This window comes from Plodia interpunctella, chromosome 17 (assembly GCF_027563975.2).
Source record: "Plodia interpunctella isolate USDA-ARS_2022_Savannah chromosome 17, ilPloInte3.2, whole genome shotgun sequence".
Classification (NCBI taxonomy): Eukaryota; Metazoa; Arthropoda; class Insecta; order Lepidoptera; family Pyralidae; genus Plodia; species Plodia interpunctella.
Window position 1 is genome coordinate 3,648,939 of NC_071310.1, and position 13,516 is coordinate 3,662,454.

Consider the following 13,516-nt stretch of genomic DNA (forward strand, 5'->3'; position numbering starts at 1 on the left):
GATGGACTTAGACATTCAGAAGTATGATAAGCCAATTTAACCTATTAACTTTATTGTACAAAAGAGCAATTAGATGTGGGGAGGTACACCTCTCCAATCTGTTTAGTTAAGACTTCTACATTTAACTTTTAAACTCACTGAGAGCAAAGATCAGTGTAATATCATATCATATCAAATCTCATTAATAAAGGTCAATTCACATTGGAAATATGTAATGTACGGTTGACTAGTAAAGACTTAATTTTCTATTCAAATATTGCCAAACATTTTCATTATAAGTAGAAATAATATAAGACAGCCGAATAGAATCAACATGATAACAGAATTAAGAACTCGACGTAGACATAGTCAATACGAATACGTTACTTTGCAAATAACAGTTTAGAGAACTGTTAAACTTCACCTTCCACGAATAATTAAATTACTTCCTACGCCAGGTATTATCAAAATTTAATTAAATCATTTGATTTCAGAATGCCGCACGCGTACACATGGCGACGTCGCTTGCGATTGGTACAGCGCAACTAGTACTAGATGCGAGTTACTATCTCCACCAATGAGGGCGCGGCGAAGGAGTATGGATGGACCATAGGATGCGCGTCACTTCGGCGCTCATATATTTATTGCTACTGTTCTTCACTCAAGTCTACACATTCATACCGGGAGTTGACGGTAAGATTCACGATTTTAACATCCATACTAATATGAATGCTACTTGTTACGCTTTCATTACTATAGCGCTGGGCCCATTCTGATAGTATTTGAAATAGATTTAGCTGATGATTAGAGGTCAAACAAAAAATTACATAAACAAGCTGCGGACAGTAGCAAATAACGGGTCAAAAATGTCTTTAAATATATACAGTTCCTCACATCCTCGCGTGTTGCACTCGGGTCTGTGACGCCGCGAATCACATTGTCAGAGGGGAATATAATAAAAAACAGTACTAGATGCGATAAGTAATAGTAAAATAAAGAAAATAAAATTTCTACTTTCTACTACAATAATAATTATGTAGCTTTAGAAGAAAGCTGTAGAGCAATAATATATCAGATTTTTGTTACGTTCGTCCAAAACTACTCCCATTTTTGCGGTTATTAAAAACACAAACCAAGACAACAGAGGCAAATTACCGATAAATATTTAGATAGACCGGTGTAATTGACAGTTGAATAACACCAGTTACATCGCGATGGACGAATCAATCATCCATAATCATAAATGTTTTAGTGTAAACCCAAAAGTAAATTTATGAGGTCAACGTACAGTATATCCTCTATAACTTGTTTAGATCGACACGCAAAAATCCAACTTCAATTTTTTTTTATCGCCAAAAAAGAGCCGCACATTTCTATTCTTATGTTAAAATGTAGCACTAAAATATGTCGTTGAATATTTAACTATAAGCTGTTTCCATATTAACACGCAAAGCCAGTAGAATATTAGTAAAGCTAAAAAACTTCAGGAATTTTAAACACTAGCATTTGCTCACGACTTCATACGATTGCAATCAGGACGTTTACTTACTTTACGTTTTTCCCCATTCCAGTGGAAATTTTGAAAATGGCAGGTTGGCAGTTGTCCCCAAAGGAGTCTTGGAGTCACTGAGATAAAACAACTGCGATGCGATACGAAGATATCAAATGTTCTATACATTTGATATCTTCGTATCGCATCGCAGTTATCGCATACGTCTGTAAATTAGTAATTAACATATAAAGTGACACAGGACGCAGGCGTATACACGTCTGCGTCCTGTGTTACTTTAACAATACAATGTGACCATCGCCCTATTCGTTATCAAATCACATCGCGTCGCGAATTTTATCTCAATGAAAACGCAGTATAAGGAACGATACCAAATTTCAGCTCTACTTGTAGCTTCGGCTGAGGATTATGTGATCAATTGGCAACAAAATAATGTTATTGATAACTAGCTTTTGCACGCGGCTTCGGAAGAATCGAAGTTATATCTCAGTTATTTTATTAACATTCTGGTAAAATTTGTTTGATTTGAATTCGTATCGTCTCATTGAAGTATCGATCTTTTCACTACAATCGTTACAATATTACGATTTTCTAATTTTAGTATGTCTACCACTTATTGATTTCAGTTTCTTTGCCTCTTATAAATATTTAATTTCTATTTGTATTCACAAATTTGGTTTTTTTAAGTTCAACAGTTTACCTATTTTTATTTTTAACAGCTATTTATCTCGTTGTCGAATAAAAATAAAAATGTAAAATCCTTCCTGAAAAATATACCCTTTCAAATCTTCTAGCAAAATTCACATAACTTTTCGTGTCACGTCACTATCGCTAAATACCATGTCTCTGGTATCCTTACAACCTGTAGACTGCCAAACAATGAAATGCTTTCAAACCCATTATTCCGCTGTTAAATTTCTACAATGAACTTTCTCTTTGTTAGGAATAAAATAGCAAAGTATTTTGTAATCGAAGTTGTCTTAATCGGGGTTTTTGCTTGACCCAAATAGATGCAAAAAGTGGGCAATGTTAATCTGACAGTCTTTAAGCCAAGGTTAAAGGAAGTGCGTCACGCTAAGTTAGCGTCGCTAACCATGACACGGAGTTTAGAAAGCCAATTTGATATATTAACATGACACAAGACTTCGGATATGTATACTATAGAGATATTTGACGCGGTGTTGGTCAAGTGGTTAAGTAAGCTCGTCGACTGTTATCGAAAAGTCCCAGATTCGAATCCTACTCATGCAACATATGTTGGTATACTAATTTGACCCATGTATAGTAGTTATCATTATCATAGGACACCATTTGCATACGGTGAAGAACAATGTCGTAAGGAAACCTTCACGCTGGTTGACAGTTTCCCTATAGTGTGTATGGGATTACTTGAGGCGGTAGATAAACGTAAAATTCATGTCAGAAGCCTTAAGGCGACTTGTTAAAATCTGATACCAGTGTTTGTAGCAATTAACATACGCGAAAAGAAATAAAGAGAAAGTATATTATAATAATGAATGATCTGCAGATAATATTGAGCTTCAAACAATAGTACAAATAGACTCTCTCAGAAGTTGTATTTTCTCGATTACTTTACTTCCGCAGCCATAAAGCGTTGAAGCCCAGGTTCCGTTCTCCCTATTTTTCTCCTACACTTCGCTCGATCTTAATTATTCCACTGTCACGTATATCCTTGACAATATCAAGCCACAGCTTCACTGGTTATAAATCCAAGCTTATTAATTAGAGTAGACGCGAAACCCGTTCTCATTGTCTCAGAATTTGAGGATTAAATTACTGTTACCGAGTTGAACCCCACCACAAAGTGTACCACTGCTCGTCCTGAGTTACCCAATATCTAATAAGCAGGTGCTGTAACAAAACATCGAATGTGCACAAATATACTCATATTGGTTTACGATTATCCACCACTTTTCAAATGCTCTCTCTTTTGCTCTTTACCGAGTTATTCCCATTAGTTATACTTGTACTATGCAGTAGGAAGTAGTAGGAAGTAAGTAGGTACTAATAGGAACAACCTTCTTTACCTAACCTTTATTTGGGTTCGGCCCTTTTCGTCAATCTTTACCATGTACAGTCACGGGCAGATACACCTAACCCGTGGGGGATTAGGTGTATCTGCCCGTGTTAGTACCCTAAGTAATTTAGGTTTATTTTCTCCACGACTATACATAGATTTCGTCGTCCTAACAAAGTATTAACTTTTTTTTAGGTCACTGTTGAAACGAGCTGTTTAAAGTGCCTAGAACTTTTCCCCGCTCCGTCTGCCTCAGCCTCGCGTATCATTTTGGATAAAAAGTAGTCTATGGTTTAATATATTCAATTTCAGTTTTAAAATTCGCAACAATTTGGGGTCTTAATGAACAAATACTATACTAGGTACTATTACATTTCTAATATTTACAAAGTAAAAACAATTTGATAATTATTTATTTGGGCGTTACGTCATTTTATGACGCAGTTTAGCAGATTTATCAGTAGATATCTGTTAATGGAGTAAATCTGTTTGCAGTCAGAACTATTCTATAAGACGGGATGAGGTCTAGACTGTGCAAGACATTTCAGACCATTCAATATAATTAGATTAGCAATTCGCTCGATATGACAAATCTTATGATTAATTTGTAAATTTAATATAAGTACTTGGCACATACTTGTAGTTAAAACATTTCTGCTTTCAAAGTCGACAGACAACTTTAAAAAATATAAAATTCCGTAACAATGTAGTTGGCGAAAAGCCGCTTGGCGAAGAGTTAAACCTAGTAACTTTTCCACAATTACAATTTTGTTGCCGTTTTGCTAAGCTTTTACCAACTACCTGAAATCTATTTGTAGAAAATATTTTAATTTTATAATTTTTAGGCTTTAACTATGAATTAAATTCAGCAGTGCTGTTATAAAATATTTATCTATATGAAAAAAATGCTAGAACTAGATACGAAAATTCGTTAATTCGGTCTTCAAAATTAGTTTACTTCTGCAAAATTTTATGAAACCCAAATTTTCATGTTTCATTTTCTTTATGAGAAATCCCAGAAATTGTTCCACAAGACAACTTATTCTTAATGAGTTTCTTGCAGAGGTGACTTAACACCTGAATCGTTCTGAATCTACTTTGAGCTCCCGCTCTAAAAGTAGGTACCTGCGCTTTCACTATTTTTTTACTCCCTTGAATGCAAATTCGCATAATGAAAAAGCTAATGAATTAAGATCGCTTTGTTCTTTTAACACGAAATCCCGGAAACTAGAATCGCACTCAACAGTCCAGATGTCTTGAATAAGATTTACGTTTTCACTTAAACTGAGAACGTTTTAGTAAAATCCTATTGTAAATAATCTTTATGAAAATTTACAGCGCAACCCTCCGTTTATCTTATACTCGAAGGACGGAGGCCGGTTATTTGTGACAACTTATGAGAGGATCGCCGTCCTAGCTACACAACGACGACGCTATGCTTATATATGTAAGACTAGATGTTTACCCGCTATTTCGAAGAAGACAGCGTAGAATAGTTACTTCTAACAACGTTATATTTCATGCTATTGTATTATTTACTAACACCAGATTTATAATTTCTAGGATTTTATGCCAATCATCTTTGATCAAATTGCCAATTGTCTTTGATCGTCCTTTCCACAAGATTTTCATACAAACTTTCAACCCCATTAAAGAATTTTGGGAGTTGATTTTTGAAAAAAAAGGAGTTCTATGTTTGAACAGGGCTCTTGCATGCTACTACGTGCATGCCAAATTTCATAAAAATAATCGCAGCAGTATTGCAGACAGATAGACATTCGCATTTATAATATTAAAGTATGGATTAAGGCCACAACACAGGACACAAGAAAATACATATGAGTAACTATGTCGTATTGGTGGTTTAGTTAGGACGCTGGCTAACTACAGATACTCGTATCTACAAGACCACGACCTGAGGTTTCGATGCTGACACAAGCAGACCCGAACAGTGGTGAAACAAATATGTCTCAAGCCGCAGCATACCTTGTTAGTGTAAACAATTCGACCCCCTGTTCATTCAGGCTGAGCTTGATTTGATACTGATATCGGGGTCAATGTAAGGTCAACTCACGAACTTACATACATTCCGATCTCTTTGTTAATTTAAAGCGTGCATACGTTACATACATTTTATTTATAAATATACTACTAAGGCAATAAATTGAGGGATGGTAAGAACTGGAATGGTAAGATAGAAACGTGTCGAAAATTGAAGGCAGGCTTTCTTATTACTTATACTAATTATTATAGCAAAATATCAATAATGCACTATATTTAATTACAACATTGACAGAGAATAACAAGTCAGCTTACGTAATCTAAATATTTAAAAACAAGCGGATATAAAAACCAACCAGGCGTATAGATCCGTCCAGCACTGTGACACTAATTCGCTTAAAAACAACTTAAACTTTCATATTAAATCTTCCAATATATTATGATGAGTTTCTTATTTACTAAAATTTAGTAGAACAAGCCGTGTGAGTATATTAGTATTATATTATATAGTAAAATCCCCAGAATCATTACTCTTTTTCTTGTAATTTAAAATAGTTTTTAGATTTCCTTCGTAGGTAGAAACGATCGTCGAACGTCGATTAGGTAGAAACCTAGCAAGTTCATTTTCTGTTTAGCGTCCCAGTAAACGCATTTTAATTCCGAGTTAATTATAAATTTATGTAGACTTATTTAACATGATCTTGCAAAGTCTTTCTTGCAACTGTCTTGTGATGTCATTTTTTACCTTTGTATCTTCTTGGATTCAAAGGTTCTTCCCTTTGAATCCAAGAAGATTGAGAGAGAGATGTTGGAAATCTTACTAAAATCGATAAGTAAATAGTAAGGTATCTATTATCTTAACCGAGTGTATATCCGCTTAGATAGCTATACTTCATGAAATATGAAAAATTGAAAGCTTACTAACGATATTGGAAGTATTGTAAAATCTGTGCTGACGGTAATTATTAATTTAAAATTCTGAGTTATTTACTAAAAAAAACCGGTCAAGTATGCAAAGCATCGGGCCACACTGAATGTAGGGTTCCGTAGTTTACTACAACAACATCGTTACAGGTCCTGTGATCCACCAGGAGGCCCTGGAGGGAGGCAACACGACTCTGCTATGCGACACCTCAGTCGACACGTCTGCCGATGAGTTTATGCTGTTGGTGTGGTACAAGAATAACGTTCCTATATTCAGGTTTGTTCTATAGCTATTTTTACATTATTTGATCTTCACCTATGTCTGGCACGCCGTGCACACCGATTACTGTGCAGCGATTTAGCTGCACGGTTGTATGGAATTAATTTCGTGTACACGCATGATATGTTTCCATGCAATTTTGTTGTGTACGAATTCGGGGTGCACGGGCCTATTAAGGTGTGTTGGAACTTGCAATTATCAGGGTGTAAATAATACCAATATACGAATAGCCTCAGGCAAATCCTTTATGCAAATGCGAGGGCGAGATGCGAGATTTGTGAGGGCGAAGTGTGGGTCTACCTACATGTCACTTCTCACCATAGAATCGATTCGAAGTGAAACGCAGCGACCCAATCACATTGCGGTGTGGTTGTCGTTGCGACACTATGGCGCACTTTGATTGGTTAGCTGCATCTCACTGTGAATCGACTCGATGGTGATATGTAAATACCAAAGTCGCACTACGATCACTGAAAAAGGCGCTCGGGACGAGGTTTCCATATTCTTTACAGTAGACATGACTGAAGATTTTTAGGAGTGTTGATAAGTTATCTTATCGCTTCATATGTACATACTTAAATATGTATTTTAACCTTCTTCTGCTTGTTGTACCAAATTTACACATGACTTCACTTCCGATAGCAATACATAAATTATTATGATGGATTTTAGGTCTTCGTTTCACAGGAATTTATGTAGGAACATGACAAAAACTATATTCAAGCTCAACAGCATGTATACAAATCTACATAAATCATAAAGCTTTCAACAACAAAACACATAAATGCGTGTTGCGTATTTTTTCTCAGTCATGTAAAAACCAGAAACCGCTTACACCTAAAATTGTTATAATGCCATAGCCATAGCGGCTAAAACCAGTATATAATTACAATAAAGAGGCAATGACCTTTTAAGATCATAGCAATTAAGTATTCCGTATTCTTTAAATTTCCCTATTCCAAAATTAATTGCATAAAAATTCGAATCTAAAAACTATTCGGCATCTTAGATTGAAAAATTTAGATATTAGAACATTTTTTTCTGTATTCTTTGAAGTTCTAATTTTTTCTAAATTTATTGCATTAAAATTCGAAACAACAAGCATTCCATCTGCATCCTGCGAACATTTTGAAGTGGATGGAAAGAAAATGTATCCTTAGAGTTTATTTCACTTTTGACACATTGTAAGAGGAACTATTTTAATATCAAAAGTACCGACGACAGGCAGATAACGAGCAAGAAGTGACGCAAAAGAAACGTCTAAAGACACTTAATTTAACATATGAACTGATTTCATTAGTGCCCAAAATGTTCACGTTATTAAGGCTAGGTTTTCTTCTGAATGTAATTTGTAAGTCAGCTTTTTGCATAGTCATCCAAAACCATTTACTATTTACGACTCAACATAGAAATACCTACAAAATATTTAGCTCCAATTTGTAAGACATTCCAGTTAGACCATTCTAAATATAACAAACTGGATATTTCAACAAGTTTTCAGACATTGTGGAGTACCCTTTGCTTTTCATCCGAGCAAATGTTCTCAAGGCTAGTTGTATTTTTATATTATTTTCTTTTAATTTTTCTGCTTCTTCTTTCTGTTACATTTCAACTTTTGTAAAGTTTGTAAATTTCCGAGATACATGACTGTTTCCAACTTTTTTTTGGTTCGAAACGTTGCGATGTTGATAAGTATTAAAAATTTGTTAATTTAAACAATTAAGTAGTTAACTCTCAGTCCCGTCTGAGCGTTTTCCCCGGTCTTCTTCAGAAATTAAGCGTTGGAGCCCAAAGTCCGTTTTCCTACTTTGTACTTATATTACTATGTAAAATAAAAATCAACCTATTTTTCTTTTTTGCTCATGCTGACTTCACGTCGTGTTATGAAGTTACTTTTATCCGTTACGATTTTATAACATTAAAGTTACAAAATGTTATTTTCGTTTTTATAGTCATACATCACCGTCATCGACACAGATTTCAAATAATACAAATTAAAGAATATTTTCAGAATATTTATTTAAACTGCGCAAAAGATCAAAAACACAGTTTATAACAATATAACTATGAATATAAAAAAAAACTAATAGTACAGACTAACATTATGCAAGTAGGTTAACAGCTCAGAGAAGGCTAATGGTTAAGTTCAGACTAAGATAACGTTAATCTCGGGTACCAGGTGAACCGCTAGTTGTACCTATTCTAACCAAGTTTCAGCTATAATCACAATGTATAGCACTAACGTCTATTATAATAGCCTTAAATATTAGTCTTAACGTCGATTCTCTTAGATGTAAATATTTAATTAGTTTATTCCACTTTATGAACTTGTGAAAAAACATTACAATATCCATGATCTTTGGTAGGTTCGTCCTTTGCCGACCTCACGTTAGTCATTACCATTCCATTAGCCATTAACCTGCCATTCCATTAGTTCTCACCTCTCACGTTTACGAACTACACTTTGTCTGTTTATCTCCTCTTTAGACCTGCTACACACGCTCCGATTTAAGGGACTACAGATAGGGATGCAGGTATTTAAAAGAAGGAGATGTAGGACAACATTCCATTGCTATTACATACGTGCATTTCCTTCTTTAGACCCTAGATTGCCCTAACGACAGGTGTGTAAGTAACCTACCTTAGTTTCCACTCATACACATACACTCAGTACATATCCTATAATATTTTGTATTTGATAATGTCGTATAGGATGATATGCGTGTCAATGGTCTAACAACTAGGGATGCCGACTACGTTGCGAAGACGACACGAGAAAGTAGGAAAGCGAACCCTGGGCCCCGATGCTCAATGGCTGAGGAAGTAACCCAGGAAAACGCTCAGATGATAGAGAGATAATATTTTGTTGTTCTAGCATAGTATACAAACAAGCATTGGATTGCCTAATGGCAAGCATAACCCAATATGAGTATCTCATGCGTTGCCGACTTTTGTTTCATGTTCTTCTTATTTAGATTGTTCTTCGCTTTATGCCAGCTATACATCTATCGCCGAACTCACACAACATTGCGTAGTTTGTATGATAGCTTTTATTTATCACAATGAAAAACAATCAATGTATGTCGAAGCAAGTTCGGCGAACTGTTTCTAGCTAGCATTACCAAAAAAGGTTTTCTGCGATGTCTGGCTATTTGCCGTGGCATGAGCATATTATTTATCTTTCTGCGTACATATTTCATTAATATTTATGATTATTGTACTATTACATAATGTGTGTTAGATATATTCATTTACATCTTGTAATTTCAATTGTAATTCTGTTTAATTTGTACAAAAATTTACATTGAATTAAGAAGCAAACTTTAAAGTCCGTGACTCCGTCCGCTTTTGTTATTTAAATATTGTAATATTAAAGGGGTGGTTTCTCGCAAAGTTGTGAAATACACAAACTTGATGATAATTTCAGTTCTTGTTATGTTAGCGTTGGAACTTCTTCATTTATCAGAATAGTAATTGAAGAAGCGAATTTGATAGTTCAGTTGATGATCTTTTAGCAAGTAAACGACGTGAAAATGGCAAATCACTACGTTAGCTTTACCAAAAACTCATTGTTTCATTCCACTTAATGTCCGCAGACCTCAATAATGAGGAATACCATTATAGCAGGTAACATTGAAGAGGCAAGTATCGAGAATGTTACCTAACTCAGAACACGCATATTGTAAAGTTAGCTGAAATTAATTTTATGAAATAAATTACTTTTATGTTATGTTCGCCAAATAACCTATTTCTGAGATCGACGAAGACAATTGCAAATGTAGAATTCAGATTGTGCTTGCTCACGAAAGACTTGTTTATGGTTTGGACTAAAATCGTTTTGAATTTGGAATGACGCGGCAACACGCATCTGTTGCGAAATCATTTCATAGCTTATATATACTTATACTTGCAAAAATAATGATATAGGTATAATAAATAATGATTTATGATAGTGATAGATAGCTCAGTAACGCAGTCGACTGTTGTACACGTTTAAAAAGGAAATGACGTTTGAAAATTTTCAATTTGTACTACACCCCACTTTGTTCAAAACATTTATCTTCGGCTGTCAAATATCGAGTATATTCCGAGATCGACATATTATATCTATATGACATCACGATAAAACTATTCTTCTTGTCACATGACAGAACAGTGTCGCGAGTCGTGATTGAGGTTTAACCGGACTCGCGAACGATCGAGCTAAAACTATAAAGACAAATTACATTATCTGAAACTTTGACAAAAAAGTACAAATATCTCGTATTTTTATCAGTCACTGAACAGCAAGTATATATACCGGGTTTCCATTGGATTGGAGCTTAGGGATGCAGGTCATAACTTAGTGGTTTGGCTTACTATTGGAACACTATGGTCGATTACACAAGAAGGCGGGGGCGACGAGATGAATCGAGGTGATAAAACGTTTGCCAACTCTGTTTCTGTGATAATTAAAGTAATTACTGTTGATGTATGTGTTTGGGCGAGATAATAATAAGATAATAAGAATATACTGATATTTTGAGAACATTTTTTTCTTGAGGAAATCACACTATTATGTTATTTATGATTCTTTACTTCTTCCTACTCAGGTATTATATTGTAAACCATTCGATGTTTATTTGGGGGACTCACTCACAATCTTTCACGGCCACTAACTACTAACTATATATACATATCTATATTAACTACACACTTATATACATTTCTTTGAATAACAAGTAAAGTAATTTTACAGGATTTTTTTTTATTTGCCTTTACTTGTACTTTACCTTTACTCCAAATTGCACAGAACTACAACCCCTTGACGCAGTTAGACCCAAATAATTCATGTAATTTTGTTACGTCTTCACGCTTTATTTCCACATAACAGACGATTTTAAAATTTCGCCGACATATCTCTAGGATTAATGGTGCGCGACATAGGAATAGGGTAACTTTTATGCCGGAAAAAACGTAAGAAAGACGGACAAACGCTCTAGTTCTTTTTAACTCTTTGAAATAAGTATCTGGTACCTTTGTACTTAGTTTTCTCAAGTCTTTCCGTTCAATTTACATTGTTATGTTGTGTACCTACAGCTACGACGCACGGAACGACCACGAGTGGTCCAGCGATAGTTTCAACACCGGCGGCAGACTGAAGGCAGATGTGGTGTCCCAGCCCACGGCCATCACCATATCAGCTCTGAGGCAGGACGACCAGGCGCTGTTCCACTGCCGAGTGGACTTCCTGGTCTCCCCCACCAGAAACATCGGCGTCAACCTCACTGTTATTGGTGAGTCATTCAAAACTAGATACCTGTGACTATTTCTAAATCCTAATTCCACTAATAAGTCCAACTCCTAGAGTGACTCCTCGAGGTTGTCAGTTCGCCTATAAATTCAACTAACTACCCCGTAAAAGATGTAGACGTGAAGTTCTATCTGTCCACTTGGATAAGTCTCCCATATCCCATTCAAACATCTTATATAATTTTCAACTTCAATTTCTTTTTCAAACACCACACACTATATCAGTTATGAGACTGGACGACCAGGTTTTGTTCCACTATCCAGTGGACAGGATATTCTTGTCTCACCAAGAATAGGCGTTAACCTCACTATTATTGGATAGTCACTTTAGTAGATTAGTTCATCTTCTTTTCTATTTCTTCCATTGTCCTTTTTTTAAAGTTCCGTACCTAAAAAGAAACCCTATTAATATATCTCTCGAAATTTTTACACAATTTATTTTTAAAAGCTTATTGTCTGGCTAGCGTCCCATACCCTCTTCAACGCCAGCGCTTAATTTTTATTTTGTTTTTCATCGATACATACTTGACCTGAACTACTTTCTTATTAGCTACAAGAACACACCCATCCGCTTGTGCAGCCCTTGGTAAATTATCAGCCGTTTTATCCTCTTTTATTTATGATAGGTACCTACTTAATCAATTCATATTAAAATTCATCTTCTTAATATTGCGGATCTGCCGAGTCGAGTATGATATGAAAATGTTTCCTGTCGACATAAAATTAGAAGTAGAGATTACGAACATTCGATGCGTGTTGAACCGTGAATGTCTTTGATGAAATTTTGGCGCTTTTTTTATAAAATAAATCGATAATTGTTAGGATTATTTAGCAAATAAAGCTTTGCATTAGCTTGTAATTTTTAGATGGTCATTTGTTCGTCCGTCTACATTTAACTGATTAAATAAAAAATGCTTTTTTAAACATCTATCATAGTACATAAAGCTATCAATTCATTAAAAAATATCGCTATTACCACAGCATAGAGATCATGCCGGTTCATTTGACGTGAGGTTGACTTTACTACATAGGCGTGACAAATCTGGACTCATAAGAATCTAGACCCGTGCTGGGATTTCAACCTGGGTGAAGTACGAGGTACTTACAGGTCCTCCCATAACGTAACGTATGGCCTATTTTTTTGTAATACTGTTGCGTGACCTACCGTGTTTATCCGACTTTGTAAAACACGCTATCGTTGCATGTTTTTTTTTTTTTTAATTCACTATTTATCTGTAATGGTATTTAAAAATAGAAAATAGTCAATAAGAACTTATTTTTCACAAGATTTTATTTAACTTGAAATGTATGCACGATTAGAATATTGTAATTCTATTTTGAAGCAGATATCTTCAACTGATTGAGCTGAAATTTTGTACATAAGTTTAGTTTTGATGACAATACATTACTATGATAAGCATGACTAGATAATGAACCCAGGAACTGGTCCCGACGAGGGAATTCCTCAACGGATTACTGCACCGCCGTGATT

The 13,516-nt window shown here is 35.1% G+C and overlaps 1 protein-coding gene across 2 annotated transcripts in view; it reads left to right on the top strand.

Annotated features, from left to right (window-relative positions):
• LOC128677010 (hemicentin-2-like) overlaps positions 1-13,516 on the top strand; it is a 104,284-nt gene that overhangs the window by 59,751 nt on the left and 31,017 nt on the right. For both annotated transcript variants that reach the window (XM_053757523.2, XM_053757525.2), the window contains exons 3-5: positions 474-672; positions 6,603-6,729; positions 11,812-12,008. In XM_053757523.2, the coding sequence (XP_053613498.1) occupies positions 582-672; positions 6,603-6,729; positions 11,812-12,008 (415 nt within the window). In that variant the 5' untranslated portion in view covers positions 474-581. The remainder of the gene's footprint in view (positions 1-473; positions 673-6,602; positions 6,730-11,811; positions 12,009-13,516) is intronic.